A 26,923-nucleotide genomic window follows, 5' to 3' on the forward strand; every position below is an offset into this window, starting at 1 on the left:
CACTCGGAACACGACTTTGGGTCACGCTCGAGGCACCACAGACAAACACGATGAGGATACGTCATCGACATCGTCTGATGGCCCGGGTCTTTGGAGACATCCTCGACGCACCAAAGTCACACTCAAAAAACTCGACAAAACGGTCAAATTCGCCCAAAAAGTAGCCAGGGTAGCTCTTCTCTGGATCAGCGCATGGTGCGGTAAGAAAAGAACTGATGTCACTGCGCGAGGGCGGCGTCTATGTACTACACCCAACGTCATCACATCGACCACGATGCCTACCACGCCTGCGGAGTCGACCGACGCCACCTACCGACGCGCAAGGGTATTGCTTGAAGAAAAATCTCCAGATCCAGTCTGACGCCTGGGGAAAATTCTAAGGTAAGGAATCTGCAACTAGAAGTCTCTATCAGATAGGCCTAGTGCCTGTGACAGGAAACAGACCAAAACTTATGGTAAAGACATCAAAATAATCTATCACAAAACAACCTGGTTTTGCAAGGAGGTAACCTGCATTTTTGGTCCTGTGCTCGGCGGCCATCTAGGAAAACCTACCAAACCAAGACAGTTCTGAAGACTAGACCCAATGGGGAGCCCAGAGAGGTGTGGCTTGCATAGATCCTCCAAAGTTTTCTTATCCAGAATCCCCTGCCCCGGGGGCGTATCAGGGTTAATCCCCATATGCCACCCCAGGGGGGGGGACAGAAAGACTGTGGCCTTTATTTTGGGGGCTGGGAATGTTGCCATGCTCATTCTGGGCAGCCCCCACCTCGACATTAACAAAAAAAAAAAAATAGTCCCTGATGTCTGGTGGGCTTTTTGCCACCCCGGAGGGAATGGGGTGGCAGATCAGTGGTAATAACCACCACCTGCCTCCTGGGGGGAGCGGGTGGTCAGAAAGGCTGTGCCTGTTTGTGTTTGGGATAGGTGGAGGCACCGCGGAGACCATTTTGGGCAGCCCCCACCTCTATGTATTTTAAAAAAAATGCCTGGTGCTTAGTGGGCTTTCTGCCCCCGCAAGGTGTTGGGGGCGGGGACAGATTGGGAAAGACTTGGGTCCCCATTTATATGGGGTGGGGGCATGGTCATGCCCATGGTGGGCAGCCTCCACCCCTCTTATTAAAAAAAAAAAAAATCCTGGGCGAGTAGTGGGCTTTCTACCACCCCCCACCCCCACCAAAGGGCAGATTGGAGGCCATTGTCACCGTCCGCCCTCCAGGGTGGGCAGAAAGACAGAACATGTGCCAAAAAAAAGGGGTGGTAGTAAAAGCCCTTTCCCAAGGGGCCGCTCTCCCACCAGGGGTGTGGAATTTATTAAAATATCTACTTGTCCAGGGGACAGGTTGCTTCTCAAATCTACTTGTCCTGTAAAAAGATCTACTTGTCCCTTTGGTGCCATGTAGTGTGGCGACAAATTATGGCAGCAATCTCATTATGTAAGAGCTCTGATAATAGCCTCTCTGATTATGCCAGGGCTACTACCTTAGTAGGGCTTGAATTCTTGCAGTTTCAATCCCTACTGTAGCAATTTCCTTATTTTGCCACCTTTCTGCAGATCTGCATACTGGGGCTGGAGGAAGCAGTAAGCAATAGTTCCAGGGCTGGAATGTCTTTGAGTCTGCAAACCTACTAACCTGCATGTTTTAAAGATTTTCACCAGCTTCTCTCTAATATTTTCCCATAATAAGAAAGGTTGGACATTTACTCCTGACAATGGCAGAATTAGAACTTCTTCCAGGGTTGGGAAGAAAGTGGCTGAAGGGAAAATGAACTTGCAAATGCTCAATAGATTTTCACATGAGCATATCTACACATCGTATTTACCCATGCTAAAATACAGTTCACAAATATTTTATAGGGGTACGACATATAACATGGGTGCACTTTTGTGACTTTCTTTAAGAATTTGGGGCCACATGTCGGTAGGTTCAGATTTGCGACTCGCAATTTGCGAGTCGCAAATCCAAATGTAGGATGGTGTCCCTGACACCATCTGTGATTCGCAAGGGCTTTGCAAATGCCCACCTCATGAATAATCATGAGGTGGGTCACAATTTGCGACCCCCTTGCGAATGGCGGGCCTCACAGGGATGGTGGCCTGCTGGAGACCGCAGACCACCATGTCTGTGACTGCTTTTCAATAAAGCAGTTTTTTTTGTTTTGTGTAATGCAGTCCGTTTTCCTTAAAGGAAAACGAGATGCATTACAAAAACGAAAAATGAAACGTTTTTGTTTCATTTTTTCAGAGCAGGCAGTGGTCCACAGGACCACTGCCTGCTCTGAAAAAATGTTTACAGTGACATTCACAAGGGGTAAGGGGTCCCATGGGGACCCCTTCCCTTTAGCGAAAGTGTTAGCACCCATTTGAAATGGGTGCAAACTGCGATTGGTTTGCGCCCGCGTTCGCGGTCACAAAACAATCCTACATTGCACTGCGAGTCGCAATTAGGAAGGGAACACCCCTTCCTAATTGCGAGTCGCAAACTCGTTTTGCGATTCGGTAACCAGGTTACCGAATCACAAAACTGGGTTTGTGCATTGCAATGTGCTTTTTGCACGTCGCAAACAGCAAAAGTCGCTGTTTGCGACATGCAAAAAGCTACCTACATGTGGGTCTTGGTCCCTAATTAGGTCTGGTGTTAACAAAGACATTTTGTTTTTATTTAACTTCTATTTCTCTCTCTTTCGGCTGGCTTTACTGTGAGTGATCGCATTCTGCTCTTCCACAAGGAGCATATTGGCACACAAAGTAGTTTTGTTCAGTGTCAGGAACTACAGTGGCAATCAGTGACGTAACGAAACTGGAGGGTGCCCCTTTGCAAAGAACATGGAGGAGCCCCCTCTCCACACTCACTCAGGCCAGGTGCTGTGCTGAAGGGGCCCCCTGGAGGGCGGCTGCAGGGCCTTTGTTATGCCACTGGTGGCAACGTGTGCTTTTAGAGTTCAAAAACGTTTTTTTTTTTTTTTGCCAGTGTTTGTTACAGTGTTGAGGGCCTGGTAGCTCCCACAACAATAAAGTGTTACAAAAGCCATGTCAAAACAAGACACGCATTGATGAAACTAAAAGACCTATAAAAATATGTCAGATCAGTTGGCTTTGTCAGTGTTTGTAAAGAAATGGCTCCCTGTTGCAGTTACCCCCCACTTTTTGCCTGATACTGATGCTGACTTGACTGAGAAGTGTGCTGGGACCCTGCTAACCAGGCCCCAGCACCAGTGTTCCTTCACCTAAAATGTACCATTGTATCCACAATTGGCACACCCTGGCATTCAGATAAGTCCCTTGTAACTGGTACTTCTAGTACCAAGGGCCCTGATGCCAAGAAAGGTCTCTAAGGGCTGCAGCATGTCTTATGCCACCCTAGAGACCCCTCACTCAGCACAGACACACGGCTTACAAGCCTGTGTGTGCTAGTGAGAACAAAATGAGTAAGTCGACATGGCACTCCCCTCAGGGTGCCATGCCAGCCTCTCACTGCCTATGCAGTATAGGTAAGACACCCCTCTAGCAGGCCTTACAGCCCTAAGGCAGGGTGCACTATACCATAGGTGAGGGTACCAGTGCATGAGCACTGTGCCCCTACAGTGTCTAAACAAAACCTTAGACATTGTAAGTGCAGGGTAGCCATAAGAGTATATGGTCTGGGAGTCTGTTTTACACGAACTCCACAGCACCATAATGGCTACACTGAAAACTGGGAAGTTTGGTATCAAACTTCTCAGCACAATAAATGCACACTGATGCCAGTGTACATTTTATTGTAAAATACACCACAGAGGGCACCTTAGAGGTGCCCCCTGAAACTTAACCAACTATCTGTGTAGGCTGACTGGTTCCAGCAGCCTGCCACACTAGAGACATGTTGCTGGCCCCATGGGGAGAGTGCCTTTGTCACTCTGAGGCCAGTAACAAAGCCTGCACTGGGTGGAGATGCTAACACCTCCCCCAGGCAGGAGCTGTGACACCTGGCGGTGAGCCTCAAAGGCTCACCCCTTTGTCACAGCCCAGCAGGGCACTCCAGCTTAGTGGAGTTGCCCGCCCCCTCCGGCCACGGCCCCCACTTTTGGCGGCAAGGCTGGAGGGAACAAAGAAAGCAACAAGGAGGAGTCACTGGCCAGTCAGGACAGCCCCTAAGGTGTCCTGAGCTGAAGTGACTCTAACTTTTAGAAATCCTCCATCTTGCAGATGGAGGATTCCCCCAATAGGGTTAGGATTGTGACCCCCTCCCCTTGGGAGGAGGCACAAAGAGGGTGTACCCACCCTCAGGGCTAGTAGCCATTGGCTACTAACCCCCCAGACCTAAACACGCCCTTAAATTTAGTATTTAAGGGCTACCCTGAACCCTAGAAAATTAGATTCCTGCAACTACAAGAAGAAGGACTGCCCAGCTGAAAACCCCTGCAGCGGAAGACCAGAAGACGACAACTGCCTTGGCTCCAGAAACTCACCGGCCTGTCTCCTGCCTTCCAAAGATCCTGCTCCAGCGACGCCTTCCGAAGGGACCAGCGACCTCGACATCCTCTGAGGACTGCCCCTGCTTCGAAAAGACAAGAAACTCCCGAGGACAGCGGACCTGCTCCAAGAAAAGCTGCAACTTTGTTTCCAGCAGCTTTAAAGAACCCTGCAAGCTCCCCGCAAGAAGCGTGAGACTTGCAACACTGCACCCGGCGACCCCGACTCGGCTGGTGGAGATCCAACACCTCAGGAGGGACCCCAGGACTACTCTGATACTGTGAGTACCAAAACCTGTCCCCCCTGAGCCCCCACAGCGCCGCCTGCAGAGGGAATCCCGAGGCTTCCCCTGACCGCGACTCTTTGAACCTAAAGTCCCGACGCCTGGGAGAGACCCTGCACCCGCAGCCCCCAGGACCTGAAGGACCGGACTTTCACTGGAGAAGTGACCCCCAGGAGTCCCTCTCCCTTGCCCAAGTGGAGGTTTCCCCGAGGAATCCCCCCCTTGCCTGCCTGCAGCGCTGAAGAGATCCCGAGATCTCTCATAGACTAACATTGCGAACCCGACGCTTGTTTCTACACTGCACCCGGCCGCCCCCGCGCCGCTGAGGGTGAAATTTCTGTGTGGACTTGTGTCCCCCCCGGTGCCCTACAAAACCCCCCTGGTCTGCCCTCCGAAGACGCGGGTACTTACCTGCAAGCAGACCGGAACCGGGGCACCCCCTTCTCTCCATTCTAGCCTATGTGTTTTGGGCACCACTTTGAACTCTGCACCTGACCGGCCCTGAGCTGCTGGTGTGGTGACTTTGGGGTTGCTCTGAACCCCCAACGGTGGGCTACCTTGGACCAAGAACTGAACCCTGTAAGTGTCTTACTTACCTGGTAAAACTAACAAATACTTACCTCCCCTAGGAACTGTGAAAATTGCACTAAGTGTCCACTTTTAAAACAGCTATTTGTGAATAACTTGAAAAGTATACATGCAATTTTGATGATTTGAAGTTCCTAAAGTACTTACCTGCAATACCTTTCGAATGAGCTATTACATGTAGAATTTGAACCTGTGGTTCTTAAAATAAACTAAGAAAAGATATTTTTCTATATAAAAACCTATTGGCTGGATTTGTCTCTGAGTGTGTGTACCTCATTTATTGTCTATGTGTATGTACAACAAATGCTTAACACTACTCCTTGGATAAGCCTACTGCTCGACCACACTACCACAAAATAGAGCATTAGTATTATCTATTTTTACCACTATTTTACCTCTAAGGGGAACCCTTGGACTCTGTGCATGCTATTCCTTACTTTGAAATAGCACATACAGAGCCAACTTCCTACATTGGTGGATCAGCGGTGGGGTACAAGACTTTGCATTTGCTGGACTACTCAGCCAATACCTGATCACACGACAAATTCCAAAATTGTCATTAGAAATTGATTTTTGCAATTTGAAAAGTTTTCTAAATTCTTAAAAGTCCTGCTAGGGCCTTGTGTTAGATCCTGTTTAGCATTTCTTTTAGAGTTTAAAAGTTTGTAAAAGTTTGAATTAGAACCTAGAACTAGTTGTAGATTCTTAAAAAGTATTCCAACTTTTAGAAGCAAAATGTCTAGCACAGATGTGACTGTGGTGGAACTCGACACCACACCTTACCTCCATCTTAAGATGAGGGAGCTAAGGTCACTCTGTAAAATAAAGAAAATAACAATGGGCCCCAAACCTACCAAAATACAGCTCCAGGAGCTTTTGGCAGAGTTTGAAAAGGCCAACCCCTCTGAGGGTGGCAACTCAGAGGAAGAGGATAGTGACTTGGAGGAAAATTCCCCCCTACCAGTCCTATCTAGGGAGAACAGGGTCCCTCAAACCCTGACTCCAAAAATAATAGTCAGAGGTGCTGGTTCCCTCACAGGAGAGACCAACACCTCTGAAATCACTGAGGATAACTCCAGTGAAGATGACCCCCTGTTAGCCAGGATGGTCAAAAGATTGGCTTTGGAAAAGCAGCTCCTAGCCATAGAAAGGGAAAGAAAAGAGATGGGCCTAGGTCCCATCGATGGTGGCAGCAACTTAAATAGGGTCAGAGATTCTCCTGACATCCTAAAAATCCCCAAAGGGATTGTAACAAAATATGAAGATGGTGATGACATCACCAAATGGTTCACAGCTTTTGAGAGGGCTTGTGTAACCAGAAAAGTAAACAGATCTCACTGGGGTGCTCTCCTTTGGGAAATGTTCACTGGAAAGTGTAGGGATAGACTCCTCACACTCTCTGGAAAAGATGCAGAATCTTATGACCTCATGAAGGGTACCCTGATTGAGGGCTTTGGATTCTCCACTGAGGAGTATAGAATTAGATTCAGGGGGGCTCAAAAATCCTCGAGCCAGACCTGGGTTGATTTTGTAGACTACTCAGTAAAAACACTAGATGGTTGGTTAACTGGAAATGAAGTGTGTGACTATGTTGGGCTTTATAATTTGTTTATGAAAGAACACATTTTAAGTAACTGCTTCAATGAAAAGTTGCATCAGTATCTGGTAGACCTAGGTCCAATTTCTCCCCAAGAATTGGGAAAGAAGGCAGACCACTGGGTCAAGACTAGGGTAACCAAAACTTCCACTGGGGGTGACCAAAAGAAAGGGGTTACAAAAACTCCCCAGGAGAAAGTGGGTGACACTAGAAACAAAGAAAAAGAGTCCTCTGTAGGCCCCCAAAAACCAGAACAGGTGGGTGGGCCCCAAGACACAACCCAAAACAAAGGTGGGTACCAGGGTAAGAACTGGGATGCCACTAAGGCATGGTGCCACAACTGTAAACAGTCTGGGCACCACACCAAGGACACTTCTTGTCCCAAAAACAAACCCCAGAACAAAATTCCAGGGGTAACCAGTGTAGCCATGGGAGATGACTCCTCAGATGAGGAGGTCTTCCTAGCCTTCAACTGGAAACAGGGCCCAACAGGTGAGTTGGAGATTCCAGAGGGAAGTAGACACTTCCACCACCTACTGGTGAATGGAATCCCAACCACTGCCCTGAGAGACACTTGTGCCAGTCACACTATTGTGCATGACAGGCTGGTGCTCTCAAACCAGTACATCCCAGGTGAGACTGCCAGGGTAAGAGTTAGCCTAGACAGGGTCCCTAAGAGGCCTGTGGCTTTAGTGCCCATAGAAGTGGGTGGCACTCTTAGCTGGAGAAGGGTAGTAGTCAGTACAGACCTCCCCCTTGATTGTCTCCTTGGAAATGACTACCCAGAGGTTAGTCAGAGCCCAAGAGAGGAACTGGTCCAGTGCCAGTCCTCTCCCAAGGATTCTGGAAGTCCTGCCTCTGCAGTAAATGCAAGCAGGCCCCAGAAGAAGAAGAAAAGAAAACAGAGTAGGAAGGGTGGACAACCTTTAGCCAAGGTTACAGCAAGCCAAGGAGATTCTGCTCCAGTAGGGGAGAACTCCAAAAATGGCCCTGATAAAGTCCAACCTGACCCACAAGAAGTCCTGGCTAGTCAGGCAACTGTTAAACCTGAGTGGGTGGCTCCTCAGCTAACAGAAGAAAGAGTGGAAGAAGGGTGTTTACTACAAGATGTGGTAACCCCCCACTCTAATACAGCAGACAGGCAACCTGAACCCAAAGAGGCCTGTAACTTAGCCCCTTCCCTTTTAGGTGAAGAGCTAAAGGTGTGGTTCTGGGCACTGACAGCTGTCAGTGGCCTCTGCTGGGTGTTAGCCTTTATGGCTGCACTGTCCTTGGCATGGTGGTCAGACCCCATGCCAAATAGCAAGTTAGGCCCCCTGACCCTGTTGGTCATGGTGGGGTTACTCCAGCTCTGGGTAACCTCTTTGGGTAAGCTAGGGATGACCCTGGCTAAGATAAGATTAGCAGAGGTGGATACCTCTAAACCCAAAATAAAAAGAATGGGTGGAGACATTGAAGAGGCAGACAAGAGGCAATTCAGACTAGGTCCTATCACTGTGGAAGTGGGTCAGTTCCCCAAAGGGAATGACCTGAACAGAAGGATGTAAGGCAGAGTAGGCCCTGCAACTAACCAGCCTATTTCTCCTACTCTTCCTCGCCTGACAGACTAGGAAGACTCTCCCAGCTTGGGCTGAGTCTCCTGGCCTGTGGGCTGGGGGGGGCTTGTGTAAAGAAATGGCTCCCTGTTGCAGTTACCCCCCACTTTTTGCCTGATACTGATGCTGACTTGACTGAGAAGTGTGCTGGGACCCTGCTAACCAGGCCCCAGCACCAGTGTTCCTTCACCTAAAATGTACCATTGTATCCACAATTGGCACACCCTGGCATTCAGATAAGTCCCTTGTAACTGGTACTTCTAGTACCAAGGGCCCTGATGCCAAGAAAGGTCTCTAAGGGCTGCAGCATGTCTTATGCCACCCTAGAGACCCCTCACTCAGCACAGACACACGGCTTACAAGCCTGTGTGTGCTAGTGAGAACAAAATGAGTAAGTCGACATGGCACTCCCCTCAGGGTGCCATGCCAGCCTCTCACTGCCTATGCAGTATAGGTAAGACACCCCTCTAGCAGGCCTTACAGCCCTAAGGCAGGGTGCACTATACCATAGGTGAGGGTACCAGTGCATGAGCACTGTGCCCCTACAGTGTCTAAACAAAACCTTAGACATTGTAAGTGCAGGGTAGCCATAAGAGTATATGGTCTGGGAGTCTGTTTTACACGAACTCCACAGCACCATAATGGCTACACTGAAAACTGGGAAGTTTGGTATCAAACTTCTCAGCACAATAAATGCACACTGATGCCAGTGTACATTTTATTGTAAAATACACCACAGAGGGCACCTTAGAGGTGCCCCCTGAAACTTAACCAACTATCTGTGTAGGCTGACTGGTTCCAGCAGCCTGCCACACTAGAGACATGTTGCTGGCCCCATGGGGAGAGTGCCTTTGTCACTCTGAGGCCAGTAACAAAGCCTGCACTGGGTGGAGATGCTAACACCTCCCCCAGGCAGGAGCTGTGACACCTGGCGGTGAGCCTCAAAGGCTCACCCCTTTGTCACAGCCCAGCAGGGCACTCCAGCTTAGTGGAGTTGCCCGCCCCCTCCGGCCACGGCCCCCACTTTTGGCGGCAAGGCTGGAGGGAACAAAGAAAGCAACAAGGAGGAGTCACTGGCCAGTCAGGACAGCCCCTAAGGTGTCCTGAGCTGAAGTGACTCTAACTTTTAGAAATCCTCCATCTTGCAGATGGAGGATTCCCCCAATAGGGTTAGGATTGTGACCCCCTCCCCTTGGGAGGAGGCACAAAGAGGGTGTACCCACCCTCAGGGCTAGTAGCCATTGGCTACTAACCCCCCAGACCTAAACACGCCCTTAAATTTAGTATTTAAGGGCTACCCTGAACCCTAGAAAATTAGATTCCTGCAACTACAAGAAGAAGGACTGCCCAGCTGAAAACCCCTGCAGCGGAAGACCAGAAGACGACAACTGCCTTGGCTCCAGAAACTCACCGGCCTGTCTCCTGCCTTCCAAAGATCCTGCTCCAGCGACGCCTTCCGAAGGGACCAGCGACCTCGACATCCTCTGAGGACTGCCCCTGCTTCGAAAAGACAAGAAACTCCCGAGGACAGCGGACCTGCTCCAAGAAAAGCTGCAACTTTGTTTCCAGCAGCTTTAAAGAACCCTGCAAGCTCCCCGCAAGAAGCGTGAGACTTGCAACACTGCACCCGGCGACCCCGACTCGGCTGGTGGAGATCCAACACCTCAGGAGGGACCCCAGGACTACTCTGATACTGTGAGTACCAAAACCTGTCCCCCCTGAGCCCCCACAGCGCCGCCTGCAGAGGGAATCCCGAGGCTTCCCCTGACCGCGACTCTTTGAACCTAAAGTCCCGACGCCTGGGAGAGACCCTGCACCCGCAGCCCCCAGGACCTGAAGGACCGGACTTTCACTGGAGAAGTGACCCCCAGGAGTCCCTCTCCCTTGCCCAAGTGGAGGTTTCCCCGAGGAATCCCCCCCTTGCCTGCCTGCAGCGCTGAAGAGATCCCGAGATCTCTCATAGACTAACATTGCGAACCCGACGCTTGTTTCTACACTGCACCCGGCCGCCCCCGCGCCGCTGAGGGTGAAATTTCTGTGTGGACTTGTGTCCCCCCCGGTGCCCTACAAAACCCCCCTGGTCTGCCCTCCGAAGACGCGGGTACTTACCTGCAAGCAGACCGGAACCGGGGCACCCCCTTCTCTCCATTCTAGCCTATGTGTTTTGGGCACCACTTTGAACTCTGCACCTGACCGGCCCTGAGCTGCTGGTGTGGTGACTTTGGGGTTGCTCTGAACCCCCAACGGTGGGCTACCTTGGACCAAGAACTGAACCCTGTAAGTGTCTTACTTACCTGGTAAAACTAACAAATACTTACCTCCCCTAGGAACTGTGAAAATTGCACTAAGTGTCCACTTTTAAAACAGCTATTTGTGAATAACTTGAAAAGTATACATGCAATTTTGATGATTTGAAGTTCCTAAAGTACTTACCTGCAATACCTTTCGAATGAGCTATTACATGTAGAATTTGAACCTGTGGTTCTTAAAATAAACTAAGAAAAGATATTTTTCTATATAAAAACCTATTGGCTGGATTTGTCTCTGAGTGTGTGTACCTCATTTATTGTCTATGTGTATGTACAACAAATGCTTAACACTACTCCTTGGATAAGCCTACTGCTCGACCACACTACCACAAAATAGAGCATTAGTATTATCTATTTTTACCACTATTTTACCTCTAAGGGGAACCCTTGGACTCTGTGCATGCTATTCCTTACTTTGAAATAGCACATACAGAGCCAACTTCCTACAGTGTTTGTTTATTTTCATGCTTCCCATAATCGTGTTGAAAATGGTTACACTGATTTTCCATTAGAAATATTTTTGGGAAATACTAGCATGCATCAACACATTTTACTAAATGACACTTCATTTGCATCTAATCAGAGAGCATTCTGGGAGCATTATACTTAGCCTCATAGCCTAAACTTTTCAAACCTGTGTATACACGTTTTTTCTTTTTGTACTGGAACCAACGTCAGTAGTGAAGTGTGACCTTAAATGAAAATGTCACTTACCCAGTGTACATCTGTTTGTGGCATCAGTCGCTGAGATTCACATGGTCTGCATAGCTCGCCATCTGGTGTTGGGTCGGAGTGTTACAAGTTGTTTTTCTTCGAAGAAGTGTTTTCGAGTCACTGGACCGAGTGGCTCCTCCTTCTGTGCTCATTGCGCATGGGCGTCGACTCCATCTTCGATTGTTTTCCCCGCAGAGGGTGAGGTAGGAGTTGTACTATAGTAATAGTGCCCGCGCAATGAAATGTGTAAGTATGTACCTATTAAAGGTTTAAATAATATATATACAAATGTACAAAATTGAAGGTAACTTCTGAACTGCTACAGGCTTCCGGGGAGGTGGGTGGGCCCATGTGAATCTCAGCGACTGATGCCACGAACAGATGTACACTGGGTAAGTGACATTTTCAGTTCGATGTCATCTGTCGCTGTAGATACACATGGTCTGCATAGACTAGTAAGCAGTTATTTCCCCATAAGCGGTGGTTTAGCCTGTAGGAGTAGAAGTTGTCTGAAATAGAGTTCTTAATACAGCTTGACCTACTGCAGCTTGTTGTGCGGATAGCACATCTATACAGTAGTGTTTGGTGAATGTGTGAGGCGTAGACCATGTGGCTGCCTTACATATTTCATGCATTGGGATGTTTCCTAAAAAGGCCATTGAAGCACCTTTTTTCCTTGTTGAATGTGCCCTGGGAGTAATGGGCAGTTGTCTTTATGCTTTAAGGTAGCAGATTTGGATGCATTTAACAATCCATCTGGCTATACCTTGTTTTGATATTGGGTTACCTGCATGAGGTTTTTGGAATGCAATAAATAGCTGTTTAGTCTTTCTGATGTTCTTTGTTCTGTCAATGTAGTACATTAATGCTCTTTTGACATCTAGTGTATGTAGTGCTCTTTCAGCCACAGAATCTGGCTGTGGGAAAAAAACTGGTAGTTCTACCGTTTGATTTAGATGGAACGGTGAAATAACTTTTGGTATAATTTTTGGATTAGGTCGTAGGACGACCTTATTTTTATGTATTTGTATAAAAGGTTCCTGTGTTGTGAACGCTTGAATTTCACTTACTCTTCTCAGAGATGTAATGGCGATGAGAAAGGCAACTTTCCAGGTTAGGAATTGTATTCCGCAAGAGTGCATGGGTTCGAAAGGTGGGCCCATGAGTCTTGTTAGGACCACGTTTAGGTTCCATGAAGGAACAGGTGGTGTTCTTGGTGGTATAATTCTTTTAAGACCTTCTATGAATGCTTTGATGACTGGTATCCTATACAAGGAAGTTGAATAGGTAGTCTGCAAGTATGCAGATATTGCTGCAAGGTGTATTTTAATAGAAGAGAAGGCTAGCTTTGCTTTTTGTAAATGGAGCAAGTAATTTACTATATGTTTTGGAGTTGCGTCTAGTGGTTGTATCTGATTATGATGGCAGTAACAAACAAATCTTTTCCACTTACTTGCGTAGCAGTGTCTAGTGGATGGCCTTCTGGCCTGCTTTATGACCTCCATACACTCTTGGCTAAGTTGTAAGTGTCCGAATTCTAGGATTTCAGGAGCCAGATTGCTAGATTCAGCGATGCTGGATCTGGGTGTCTGATCTGTTGGTTGTGTTGCGTTAACAGATCTGGTTTGTTCGGCAGTTTGATGTGGGGTACTACAGAAAGATCTAGCAGTGTTGTGTACCAGGGTTGTCTTGCCCACGTTGGTGCTATTAAAATGAGTTTGAGTTTGTTTTGACTCAATTTGTTTACTAGATAAGGGAGGAGAGGGAGAGGAGGAAAAGCGTAAGCAAATATTCCTGACCAGTTCATCAATAGGGCATTGCCTTGGGATTGCTTGTGTGGGTATCTGGACGCGAAGTTTTGGCATTTTGCGTTCTCTTTTGTTGCAAATAAGTCTATTTGAGGTGTTCCCCAGAGTGTGAAGTAGGTGTTCAGAATTTGTGGGTGGATTTCCCATTCGTGGACTTGCTGGTGATCTCGAGAGAGATTGTCTGCCAGTTGATTCTGGATCCCTGGAATAAACTGTGCTATGAGGCGAATTTGATGGTGGATTGCCCACTTCCATATGTTTTGAGCTAATAAGCTTAACTGCGTTGAATGTGTTCCTCCTTGTTTGTTTAGATAATACATCGTTGTCATGTTGTCTGTTTTGATAAGGATGTATTTGTGGGTTATGATTGGTTGGAAAGCTTTTAGTGCTTGAAAAACTGCTAATAATTCTAGATGATTTATATGCAGTTTTGTTTGATGTATGTTCCATTGTCCTCTTATGTTGTGTTGATTGAGATGTGCTCCCCACCCTGTCATGGAAGCATCTGTTGTTATTACGTACTGTGGCACTGGGTCTTGGAAAGGCCGCCCTTTGTTTAAATTTATACTGTTCCACCATAGAAGCGAGAGGTAAGTTTGGCGGTCTATTAACACCAGATCTAGAAGGTGACCCTGTGCTTGAGACCACTGTGAGGCTAGGCACTGTTGTAAGGGCCTCATGTGCAGTCTTGCGTTTGGGACAATGGCTATGCATGAGGACATCATGCCTAGGAGCTGTAGTATTGTTCTTGCTTGTATTGTTTGATTTGGAGACATGTGTTGAATGACTCTGTTGAAATTGTGAATTCTTTGTGGAGTTGGCGTTGCTACTCCTTTTGTCGTGTCTATTATGGCTCCTAGATATTGCTGTACTTTGCTTGGCTGAACGTTGGATTTTGCAAAGTTGACGGTGAACCCTAGTTTGTAGAGGGTTTGTATGACTTGATTTGTGTGGTTTGAGCATTGTGTGAGCGAACTGGTTTTGATTAGCCAGTCGTCTAGATACGGGAATACATGTATTTGCTGCCTTCTGATGTGTGCAGCGACTACTGCTAGGCATTTTGTGAATACCCTTGGAGCGGTTGTTAAACCGAAAGGCAATACTTTGAATTGGTAATGTATTCCTTTGAATACAAACCTTAGATATTTTCTGTGTGATTGATGTATTGGTATATGGAAATATGCGTCTTTGAGGTCTAGGGTTGTCATGTAGTTGTGTTTTTTGAGCAATGGTAACACTTCTTGTAGTGTGACCATGTGAAAGTGGTCTGATTTGATGAATGTGTTTACTACTCTGAGGTCTAGAATTGGTCTCAGTGTTTTGTCCTTTTTTGGTATCAAGAAGTACAGTGAATAAACTCCTGTGTTTATTTGTGTGCGTGGTACTAATTCTATTGCATTTTTTTGCAGTAGTGCTTGAACTTCTATCTGTAGAAGCTGTGAATGGTGTTTTGATAAATTTTGTGATTTTGGTGGTATGTCTGGAGGGAATTGCAGGAATTCTATGCAATAACCATGTTGGATAATTGCTAGAACCCATGTGTCTGTAGTTATTTCCTCCCATGCTTCGTAATATTGACCTATCCTTCCCCCCACTGGTGTTGTGTGGGGGGGTGAGTGACGTGTGAGTCACTGCTTGTTGGTAGTGGTTTTGGGGCTTTGAAATCTTCCTCTATTCCTAGGGAATTGCCCTCCTCTATACTGGCCCCGAAAGCCTCCCCTGTACTGTCCCTGGTAGGTGGACGGTGCGGACTGTGAGGTACTGGCTTGTGTGGCCTGACCCCGAAACCCTCCTCTAAAAGGTGTTTTGCGGAAGGTGGTATAAGATCCTCTGCTCTGCGGGGAGTAGAGTGCGCCCATGGCCTTGGCAGTGTCAGTGTCCTTTTTGAGCTTTTCTATGGCTGTGTCGACCTCCGGACCGAACAGAAGTTTTTCGTTTACTGGCATGTTAAGTACTGCCTGCTGAATTTCTGGCTTGAATCCAGACGTTCTGAGCCATGCGTGCCTACGGATGGTAACCGACGTATTAATGGTCCTTGCGGCTGTGTCTGCTGCATCCATAGAGGAGCGTATTTGATTGTTGGAAATGTTTTGACCCTCTTCAACAACCTGTTTTGCTCTTTTTTGTAGATCTTTTGGGAGATGTTCAATGAGATGCTGCATCTCATCCCAGTGGGCTCTGTCGTATCGCGCTAGCAGCGCTTGTGAGTTTGCGATGCGCCACTGGTTTGCTGCCTGGACAGCGACCCTCTTCCCGGCTGCATCGAACTTTCTGCTTTCTTTATCTGGGGGAGGTGCATCCCCAGAAGTGTGTGAATTTGCCCGTTTTCTGGCAGCCCCTACCACCACAGAATCTGGTGGCAGCTGAGAGGTGATGAATACAGGGTCCGTAGGAGGCACCTTATACTTTTTGTCCACTCTAGGCGTTACTGCCCTACTTTTAACTGGCTCCTTGAAGATCTCCTTTGCATGGCGTAGCATGCCTGGGAGCATAGGCAGGCTTTGGTAGGAGCTGTGGGTGGAGGAAAGGGTGTTAAATAAAAAGTCATCCTCTACTTGTTCAGAGTGTAGTTCCACATTATGGAACTGAGCTGCTCTAGCCACCACTTGTGAATAGGCTGTGCTGTCCTCAGGTGGTGATGGCCTAGTTGGGTATGTGTCTGGGCTGTTATCAGACACTGGTGCATCGTACAAGTCCCACGCGTCATGATCTTGGTCGTCGTGGCTCATGGCGGTGTGAGCTGGCGAATGTGACGGGGTGTAAGTTGGCGAAGCCGGAGTTACAGGTGGAGGCGAGGGAGGAGGTGTTACCGTCTTTGCTGTTTGTTGCTGAGGAGCCTCTCGTGCTACAAACTGAAGTGTTCTCTTTCTTTTGACAGGTGGAAGGGTACTGATCTTCCCTGTCCCCTGCTGAATAAAGATACGCTTTTGCGTGTGATCCACTTCAGTGGATTGCAGTTCTTGTTCGAATCTGTGTCTTTTCATTTGTGAAGACATAGAAAGTTCTTCAGTATAGGAGCCTGAAACTGGGTCTGTTGGTGCTTTTTTCGGCTCCGAAAACCCTGTTGTTTGTTTTTTCGGCTCCGAGGTAACCTTCCTCTTCTTTTGTGCCGAAAAATCTTGGCCTCTATGGTCTTCGGCGCCACTGTCTCGGCGTCGATCCGTGTCGACACCGAACTCTCGGTGTCGATGCTTCTGTTTAGCACTCTCTCGGTCCCGAGGAGGCTGCGTGCCAGTGTCTCGACCGGAGTCGGACGATCTCGACACTGAATGGGCCTTTTTCGGTGCCGATTGTTGGTCACCGTGAAGTTGGGTGGAGCCATGGCCGGTTGGCAGTGGCGTCCCCTGGGCCTTTTTGCCTTTTTTAATTTCTGATCTCGACGTCTTACTCACAGTTTTTGTATTGTCGAGTTCGTCGGAGTCTGAATCCTGGATGGAAAAGGATTCCTCCTGTTCCTCTTCTGTCTCGAACTGTCGATGCTCCTTTGGCGTGGACGCCATCTGCAGTCTTCTCGCTCGATGGTCGCGCAGAGTTTTTCGGGACCGGAACGCCCGACAGGCCTCACAGGATTCTTCGCTGTGCTCGGGTGACAGGCACAGGTTACAGACCGAGTGTTGGACCGTATAGGGATATTTGTTGTGGCATTCAGGGCAGAATCGAAACGGGGTCCGTTCCATCGGCGTTGTTCTCCACGCGGTCGGGCCGACTAGGCCCCGACGGTGTGCCGAAATCTACCCCGAAGGGCACCGAAGCGCTTCGATGTTCAATGCGTTGTCGTCTGTGTTTATCTCGAACCGGATCGCAACGATACCGTTGAAAATCTTCCGTTTTCAGCTATCTCTCCGTTCCGAAACTCGGAGCGACAGGAACACGTCCGAACCCGATGGCGGAAAGAAAACAATCGAAGATGGAGTCGACGCCCATGCGCAATGAGCACAGAAGGAGGAGCCACTCGGTCCAGTGACTCGAAAACACTTCTTCGAAGAAAAACAACTTGTAACACTCCGACCCAACACCAGATGGCGAGCTATGCAGACCATGTGTATCTACAGCGACAGATGCCATCGAACACATTTATTTACAGCACTCACCCTAATAATAATGGCTTTCAAATAATGAACCATAAATACAAGTTCGAACAGCATTGTCTTTTGGAAACACATTACCTCAACTGCAGAGAGTTCCACTCTCTGTAAACAGGCAGCCAAAGGGTTTGTGTTGCAGAGGGTTGGGCCTACTTGTCCCAAGGACAAAGTAAACATAAAAACTTGTTGCCCTTGACCCCAAACAAGATGTCCCGGGCGTCGGGCGATAGGAATTCCACATCCCTGCCCACCCTCCTTGGGGATGGCCCTCCTGCGGTGATCCCCAAGCAGCGATCCACTTGAGCACTGATGCAGAGAAAGTAAAATGATCGGATAATTTCACTTTCATATTCAGAGAAATGACATCAGCATGCTGCGAGCATTACCGTAATTTCCCTGAAAACACAGAAACGGCATTGGGAGGTGGGGAAGCATTCTCCCACCTCCCAAGGTAGTTTCTCTCCAAAAGAAATACCCCTGGTGCCCGCACCAGAGGGATTTCCAGTACTGTGCAAGTCGGACGGCCCCCGTATGTACGATGCACATACACGCCGACGTGCCGGATGGCCAGGGGCCGTCCAGCGCATCGAAGGGGTTAAAACAGAAAGCAACATAACAACCCCATTACAACACAATAACATCACATTCGAAGGGGTTAAAACAGAAAGCAACATAACAACCCCATTACAACACAATAACATCACATTACAGTAATTCAACACAAAAACAAAGCAGCACAAAAACAACAGAACACATCACCACCACAACAAAATACTACAAAACATTAATGTCACACATTGAGATATCCAGATATGTGCATTCACAATACAGCTGTAGACGATGTTTGTACCAAACACTGCCTTAACCTACCACCAAGGACATGAAATAGCATCAGTAAAAATGTTTTGTTATTTGGCCCAGGGGCTCTAATGGTCGTGATGACAGTTCCATGGACCAGTCACCACAGGTCTAGCGCTGGTACTGACACCAGCTTCAGTGCATACCCCAGCAGCAGTGCGATGTGCTACAGACCCCAGCAGCAGTGCAGACATCAGCAATTCTGTAGACCCCAACAGCGATGCAGATCCCTGAAATGCTACAGAACCCTGCAGTGCTTCACACTCCACAAGCAGTGAAGGCCCCAAGCAGTGCTTAAGACCCCAGCATCAATGCAGATTCCAACAGCACTACAGATCCCAATAGTACATCAGATTCCAGCTGCTCTACAGAACCCAGCAGTGCTACAGACTGCAGCAACGGTACAGTCCCAGCAACGGTGCAGACCTCAGCAGCAGACCTCAGCAGCAGTACAGACAGCAGCAGAACTGCTGATCCCAGAAGCACTACAGAATACAGACATGCTACAGACCCCAGCAGGGGTAAAGAGCTCAGCAACAATGCAGAGCTCAACACTGGTGCAGCCCCAGCAGTAGTGCAGAATTCAGTAGCACCATAGACCCCAGCAAGCAGTGGTGGCTTTAGGGTGGTGCAATTGGTGCTGCCACACCACACAACATGATCAAGTGAGCGCTTTTTGAATAACAGGCAGCAGCGAGATGAGCGTAGTCTGCAGAGATCTTTCTGTGCATGGCGTTTTTTCAGGGGATTTATTACAATGTAATGTTGGTTAATGCACTTGACGGAGACCATTTGTCTTCTCATACTAATCACAGAAAATCTAAAAAGAGTCTGGGACCAGAGAGGTTCGGCGGCACTTATTCTTTTAGACTTAAGTACAGCCTTCGACACAGTGGCCCATCCAACTTTATGCAAGAGGCTGGAAGAGGTTGGCATCACTGCCAAGGCTCTCAGCTGGCTCATTTCTAGAGATCAGGAGTCTCCAGGTGAAGGAAGGGCCTTTTTCATCCAAGACACATCAGCGTGTGGAGTGCCGCAGGGATGTTTCCTGAGCCCCACACTCACCTAACATCAAGCTAGTATCAGGAAAGTTCTCCGCCTGTCTGAAACGGGTCATGAATTGGATGGCGGCCAGTTGCCTCAAATTGAATAGAGAAAAGACCAAAGTCATGATCGTGGGCAACAATCCCTCCCTATGGGATCAACTCCTATGGCATTCATTCTTAGGGGAACGACCCCTTCCAAAACCTTAAGTTAAGGGCCTAGGAGTGGTCCTGGACAAAGATTAATCCATGGCCTCTTAATCCAAGAAAGTGTTGAGGTCATGTTTTGGCCTGTTAAGAGCCATAAGGAAAACGATTAAATGGCTCCCGCTTGAAACTAGAAAGATGTCGTACACAGAGTTATCCTATTATGCCTGGGCTATGGCAATTCCCTGTTTCTGGGAAGCCATTCTTATGTCATAAAGAAATTACAAGTCATTCAGAATGCCGTAGCCCTGTGCTGCTAGGTCTTTCCAAATAGGAGTCAGCACAACCTGCTGTCGTCAAATTACATTGCCTACCTATAGCCAAAATGGTACAATCCAAAGCTTTATGTATTGCACATAAGCTGAAATACTCAGCCAACGGTAACATCCTCCGGCACCTTGTTACCTCGTATAAAGCTGCTAGAGAGCTTAGATCGAACAACCACGCCCTGCTGACGGTTCCCAGAATCAGAAAAGCTAAAGGTGGAGTCCGCTCCTTTGCATATCAGACTGCCAGACTATGGACATCCCTCCCTCTTGATCTCAGAGTAAATAACAATCAGTTAATCTTCTCGAAACAGCTGAAAACGTATCAGTTTGTCTAAAATTGTGTAACAACTGAGTTCCTTTTAGCGTTGGGAAGCCTGGTCCTAGACAGGTATGTGCTCTATAAAACTTAGACATACTTTTGACTAGTGATAAAGTAGCATATAGGGCTAATGTTCCCGCTACAAAGCTCAACGACTAACATGCAGATCCCAGACTAGTGTTTTATGTAGGTAACTCTTTGGGTTATTGCTTTTGTCACAGAGATCCTTTTGTTACTTGGAGTTTATCAGTTACAATCCCTTTACGATAGCACAGTGAACTGCATACAAATTGAAAGGCATAGGTTTTTAACCCTATTGTTATTTCTTTCAATGTTTTGTTTTTTTACGGTTGTCAAATAGAGTTGCCTGCACAGTAATAGAATTTAATTAATTTGACACCCCCACTTATTGTGTTACATTTTAAATCCTGAATTTACGGGCAGATTTACTAACACTTTACACCTGGTTTGCATTAAGAAAAGGATGCACACCTAGTGCAAAGTGCTGTTTTGGGCCTTACTTTCCAGCTCAATACCTGACTAGTGTTGGGCAGTAGCCCTAAAGTAACTCAAAGTGCAATATGCGCTACGTTACGTCAAGGATATGTCCCATGGGTGGTACATGGACACTCATCCCTATCTACTAACTTTAATAGAAAGGGAATTGCATCAAAACTACACCTCCTTGACGCAGATGTAAAGTTAGAGAAAATATTTATTTTCTTCAAACCTTTCCAACTTTGTATGTGTGCTGTATTGTACAGCCCACATACAAACTTGTAAAGTGTTAAACTTTGTCAAAGCATAGAATGTCGTACTGGATGGACCTGCCTGAGCACTATATCTTAGTAGATGTGGTGCTGTTGTGCGCTGTCTTTCTAATATAGTGCAGCACAGCAACTCTGGTTACTGTGCAGTCTGAAAACTTAGTAAATCTGTCCCTTTGTTTCTCCAGGCCAAGCACTTTTAACATACAGTGCCTACCACTATGGATTACGTGTGACTCGTATGCCTTGTATTCCTCATTGTCTTAAGTAGCATTCTCTATACATTGATTTACACACTTCTATGCCTCACTGTCTCTGTATAACATGTTTGTGATGTAAAGTGCTCTGACAGTCTACACTGAAATGAGTAGCGCTATAAAAAAATAAATGTGAGAGAGTGGCTAAGGTGAGATAAGGAGCACCAATGCAGGATGATAGTGAAGGAATCCGTGAAGAAGGAGGTCATTCGGAGGTGCTGAAAAAATATTGTCCCACGGGGTACCCCCAACGTTAAGGTGCCAGCAGCACTACAGATCCCACCACCAATAAAAAAAAACAGAAGTGCTACAGACAATCAGCAGTGGTGCAGCCCTCAGCAGAAGTGCAGACCAAGGCAATGCTACAAATCCCGGCAGCTGTGCAGGCTCCAGCAAGAAGGGCACAGACTGTAGCAGCAATATGTATCCCAGCAGTACCGCAGATCCCAGAAGAGGCACGGGCCCAAGCAGCACTACAGATAACAATACTAGCCGTGCTGCAGATCCCAGAAGCACTGAAGATCCCAGCAGTGGCACAGACCACAGCAGCACTACTGATCCCAGCAGTGGTGCAGATCCCAACAGCAGTACAGATTCCAGCAGCTGTATCCAAGCAAGAGTGCAGATCCCAGCAGCCATGCAGAACCTAGAAGCAATGAAAAACCCAGCAATGGCACAGACCACAGCAGAGTTACAGAAACCCTGGAGCAGTGCTCACTGTCTGTTCTCTTCCAAAATGCTGCTGCATGTTCTGATGTGTTCTGCCGCCAAAGCATGAATAATACCAAAGCAAAAAAAAAAAATAGTCCATCTGACTAACAGCAGAGGCTCTCTGACATGCTGCACATTGTTAATAAAGAAACAATATCAAATTAATGCAGAGACCAGTAGATGCAGCTTATTGAAAACACTCACATAACAATAAGAAATGAAAGAGAAAGTGAGGAAACCAAAAGAAAGGACAATCTGTAGTTACCTGCAAAGCTGCGGGCCCATCTCCACTCTAGAAGACAAATATAGGAAATTAAAACAGTATAAACCCATATGGAAATGCACAAATTTGGATCTACAATCAGGGTTTACAATTAAAAAGATATATTTTATGTGTAAATGTTCTGAAATCTAATTCACTGAAAAGGCAATTACCTTTATCCCTCACCAATACTTCAATCCCAAACTTCAACTGAACAACATTAGTCAAATCCTAACTAATCCATAAATTTAAACCAGTCTAATGCTATTCGCGTTTGGATTTTGCCCCATGTGAATAAATCTCCTCCAACTCAAAAGTAAGATTCCAATCAATGTGAGGTTTGTTTACTTTAGGGTGTCTCATCAGCATCCTGGGCCACGGCGCTGCTTCAATTGTGTACGCGCAGATGCGCGGCTGCTCCGTGGCACACAGGCTGGCCGCCGTGCCGTGTGGGGCAGCCCTTGAATTCCCAATTTTTTCACTTGCGCATTTCTAAAGCCACATGGGCTTATCTATGTCCTTTGCCACCAACATATGAATCAAACCCAGAATGTCATTTGAGATCCTGTGCATCAATAACAAGTGTCTGGAAGGAGGAACAACTACATCCCTTCAGGATAAGGTTTATCGCTCGCTCCATCGCTCACCACTCAGTCCAACTAAACCTCCAAGTGGTTTCTGGAACCAGGTGAAGAGCAGAGGAGACAGCCACTTTGCTGCCACAACCCAAGTCTCTAGAATAGACTCCCACTGGAAGTCTGCGCCCAAGTCTCATGACCTGCAGAGCAAAATAACATAGTCTTATTTAACTCCCTGTGCTCACCCGGTAAATAGGCAGTCTTGTACTAAACTGCTTGAGTCAGTATAAGTTGCATCAGTGCCATTAGTTCTTGGAAGATGGGCCTCTTACATAAAGTGAGGTTATTGTAACTTCAAGTGCCATGCCTAGGACACAAGCACTTTACAAATCTGTTTTGACATTCAGAGCTAAATGCAACATTAGCATTAATTTATTGTGAGTTTTCTATACTTCAGAGCTGACAGCATACAGATTAATGAAGTGATGGTGGAGAGTCTATTCTGAAGACTGCATCCCATATCCGAAGTTCCACAATTGCAGTACACAAAATAAAAAACATGCACAAAGATATCTTTGTATGTATTTCTGAGAAAGTACATTCTTTTGATGTCCTGAGGTACATAAACTACTAAGAATAGGAAAATGGATTTTCTAAGTAGTGTCTGGGATGGTAGGAGTAGACACACACGGTCTCTGCCCAAATGGCTGGCGTGTGAGCTAACATAATATACCACTGTCCTGGCCTGGTGCCTGAGAGGCTTATGACGATTCCCAAAGTGTGGGCAGAAGAAAGCACCAGAGCAGACCAGGACACTAGCCAGCTTCTTTTTTTCACCCTTCCTGGTGCAACGCTGGAAGCTAAGCTCAATCCCGGATCTAGGAAATACTGGATCTAGGACATTTGCAACAGTCTTCCGGCACCAAAAGGTGGCACTGTGGCTCCAAGCCAACCCCTGCACCACCCTGGATGTGAAGTCACAAAACCATATATGGTGTCACCTAGGAAGCCGAATATGGTTCTCTGTCCTTTTCCATGTGCCTTTATAGGTGGAGACAAACCTGACAAATGTAAAGAAATGCAATGCACAAAACCAGCACTTTAACCACTCCTCAGTTGCAGGCGGCTTGATAAGAAATCTCCATGCAGTCATCATATAGAACTGCCCGAGTTTACCACAGAGGAAAGCTAAGAAGACTTCAAATCAGTGGCCAGATGGCAAACAGAGACTAGGCAGTGTTGAGGGAGCCCGGTAACGGGTAAGCAGCACTCCGCATACCAAACTAGAACTGGCACGTCACATCCTTCCCCTATAGCCAGACAGAATATGCTGGCGGATAAAACAAGTAGTACCAGGACACGATTGAAGAAGAGAGCTAAACTCAGAACAGCAATCATCTGCCCAGTCATTTACCTCAACAGGGCAGAAAAATAGAAGCCCCAAATCCTGGTACAGGACCTCAAGGAGATCACCCCTTAACAACAGCTGGCCACAAATATAAGTATACCATGAAGGGAGTGGGACTGCATGACCTGGGAAGTAAACAAACAAAAGGAACAAGCCGAACTATGGCATCTTATTCCACCCCAAGTAGATGTGACCTCCTGCAGAAACTCCTACCAGAATTAGGGCACTGTCTCCAAGAACACGAGGAACAAGGCTCAAAACACGAGTTCAGGTGCATTTGACCGGTGCAAATGAGTAGGCAAATCCAGAAGAAAGCCCCCAGAAGATCTTTTAGGGACTCTGCAAGATATGACACTCCTTATCAGCACTAGATAATGGTTGAAGGTTTTCTTAATGTTCAACAGAATTGCATCTTCTATGCGTCTCTTGAACAGCTGTCAGCCTCTCTGTGCATCCTCTAGGGCTTCTGTATAGAAGTCAGAAACTGGGTAGGAATATGTCAGTCTGGACCCCACTAAAATTTGCTCAGCTCCTGCTGAGAGGCCTTGAAGGGTCAATCCAGCAAGTATCTCTGTGCTACCGTTGGAACACCAGATATGGTGCACTTCAGGCTTTGTGAGTGCAAAATTATTTCATGCATCAGGGCACAAGTGGATAATTTAATGATTAGTCCCCCAAAGAAGTTCCTGCTTTGAGGGGAAAACAAAACAATGAATAATATCCACCATATGCTGGGAGCTTTATAAACAGTTTGGGTGGACATCGGTGGATGTTTTCTGCCGAAAGCCAACAAGGCAAGCGACTGAAAGGAGGGTGACGGGGCAGCCCTCCTCTAAATCTGGCGTCATGACTATTTGAGAGATGTAGTGCAATGTCCTTATTATTTATAGCAACTGAAGTCAGGAATCACTTGGTATAGCAGTGGTGACTGGTAAACTTTGGAAGGTGCATAGACAGACGTGTATAGCATTAAATTGTAATACATGACCTTGAGGATGCCTATTCTTTATGTACTTTATACTCCTGCCACATCATAGAGGGTGTGGGTCTGATATAACAGCTTTTCTGTCTATATTATGCCAATGGCAATTGCTGCAAAATGTGTTACTTTTCCCTAATGTAAAATCGTTTGACTATGCATTCAATTTTCAGTAACGCAGCACAGGTTAGCAACTGCACATGTCTTAATCTAGTCTTGATACAACTTTGACTCGGTTCTCTCCACAGCCAAGAATCATTACGGCTCACTGTCTCTTAGTTCAAGCAGGCATTAACACTTTTCTTTTAAATTCTTAGCACTTGTTTTTTTTCATTACATCGTAGACTTCACAAGTGCTAGTCATTGGCGTTGATTCTCCAAAATGTGACAACATTCAAACATTCACCTCCTGATGACATTACAGGAAGTGATAGCACATTTGTTTTACCCTGGTGATATTAGACAAGGGGTTGCTGGATGGCATTTGACATAATGGCATTATAGTAGAGACACAGCTGTAGCAGCAATAAATGAAAGATTAAATAGTAAGTACAAATGTCAGGGAACAACAGATATTGTCATTCACTTCTGGCACAGGCCAATTAGATTCCTGGGGTGGACAGGCAAACTAACACATTTTTCGCCTCTGTGGGACATGGCAGTACTAGGTACACTGGGAGATCAACCCGGTTTTGACAAACAGGACCCATTAGGTATTTCTAGGGTGGGGGACCTATGGAGCCAAGGGGTGTTCATATCACCTGAGCACTACAGATACTTACAGATCCGACATGCACTCCACAAATTGATACCCAAAAATATGCAACTTCCAGAGTTGGCACCCTTAGAGGACCCCCTTCTAGAAGAATACATCCCTTGCAAAGCCACCTCACTGACATATAAGAAAATAATCCACAACTCGCCAGATGCTTTGGTACAATTGCATGACAAATGGACACATGATCTAGGAGACAATGGATTGAAGCCCCAGCCTTCCCTACAGAAATTGCAATTAGTTCAGGCTTCCGTCTTGTGCAACCAAAATATTACAATGTGCATATTATGCCCCATAAAGCTGGTTAAAATGGGCAGAGCAACATCCACCAATTGCAGGCAGGGCTGTGGTCAGTTGGGTGCCTTTTATCATGTGATTCAGGATTATCCAAAAATACAAGCTTAAGGGGGGGGGGTAGTGGTACAGAGTCTAAACAATGTCTTTCTCGTACCTGAAGCAAAGTGGTGTCTTTTGAACATATTTGGGGGGGGTGGGGGAATCCACAGGTGTGGGCAACCAGGGACTGGCAGTTGCAAAGCGCAATATTTTCCATACGTAGTGGGTGGAACTGGTGCCACATCGAGCAGAGTGGAGTAGGGACATGGACAGGTGAATGCGGGCAGAAAAAACTGTCTACAAAAGTCGAGAGTGTCCAAGAAAAGGGGACACACTCTGGGGGTTCTGGAAAGCATATAGGGACAGGGTGTAAGAGGTCCTCGTGAAGACTACATTCGACCTGGTAGGTCGAGAGAATCAAGATAGAATGCTGAGGGTTTTCCAGGATCCGCAGGGGGAGATAGTGGTAGGAGGGACGAGTGATGTGGAATTGTTTTGGTGCTCGATGTTGCTTTTTCTTGAAAATGTCAATAAAAAAATGTGATCAAAAAATATTAAGTAAAAGGTTAATAAAATAATGCAAGAGGTGTCTGAAGCAGATATAAATCTATTTTTTACCGCACACACACGTAGTACAAAATTAGGTTTATATCTGCTTTAGAAACCTTTTGCATTATTTTAATGATCTATGAATTAATCTATTTATAATATACACATGTGCA

The 26,923-nt window shown here is 46.7% G+C and overlaps 1 protein-coding gene across 1 annotated transcript in view; it reads right to left on the reverse strand.

Annotated features, from left to right (window-relative positions):
• LOC138299225 (E3 ubiquitin-protein ligase TRIM39-like) overlaps nt 1-26,923 on the reverse strand; it is a 116,759-nt gene that overhangs the window by 44,234 nt on the left and 45,602 nt on the right. Inside the window, exon 6 of the mRNA XM_069237356.1 lies at nt 22,129-22,155. Coding sequence (XP_069093457.1) covers nt 22,129-22,155 — 27 coding nt within the window. The remainder of the gene's footprint in view (nt 1-22,128; nt 22,156-26,923) is intronic.

The sequence above is a fragment of the Pleurodeles waltl genome, chromosome 6 (assembly GCF_031143425.1).
Source record: "Pleurodeles waltl isolate 20211129_DDA chromosome 6, aPleWal1.hap1.20221129, whole genome shotgun sequence".
NCBI lineage: Eukaryota > Metazoa > Chordata > Amphibia > Caudata > Salamandridae > Pleurodeles > Pleurodeles waltl.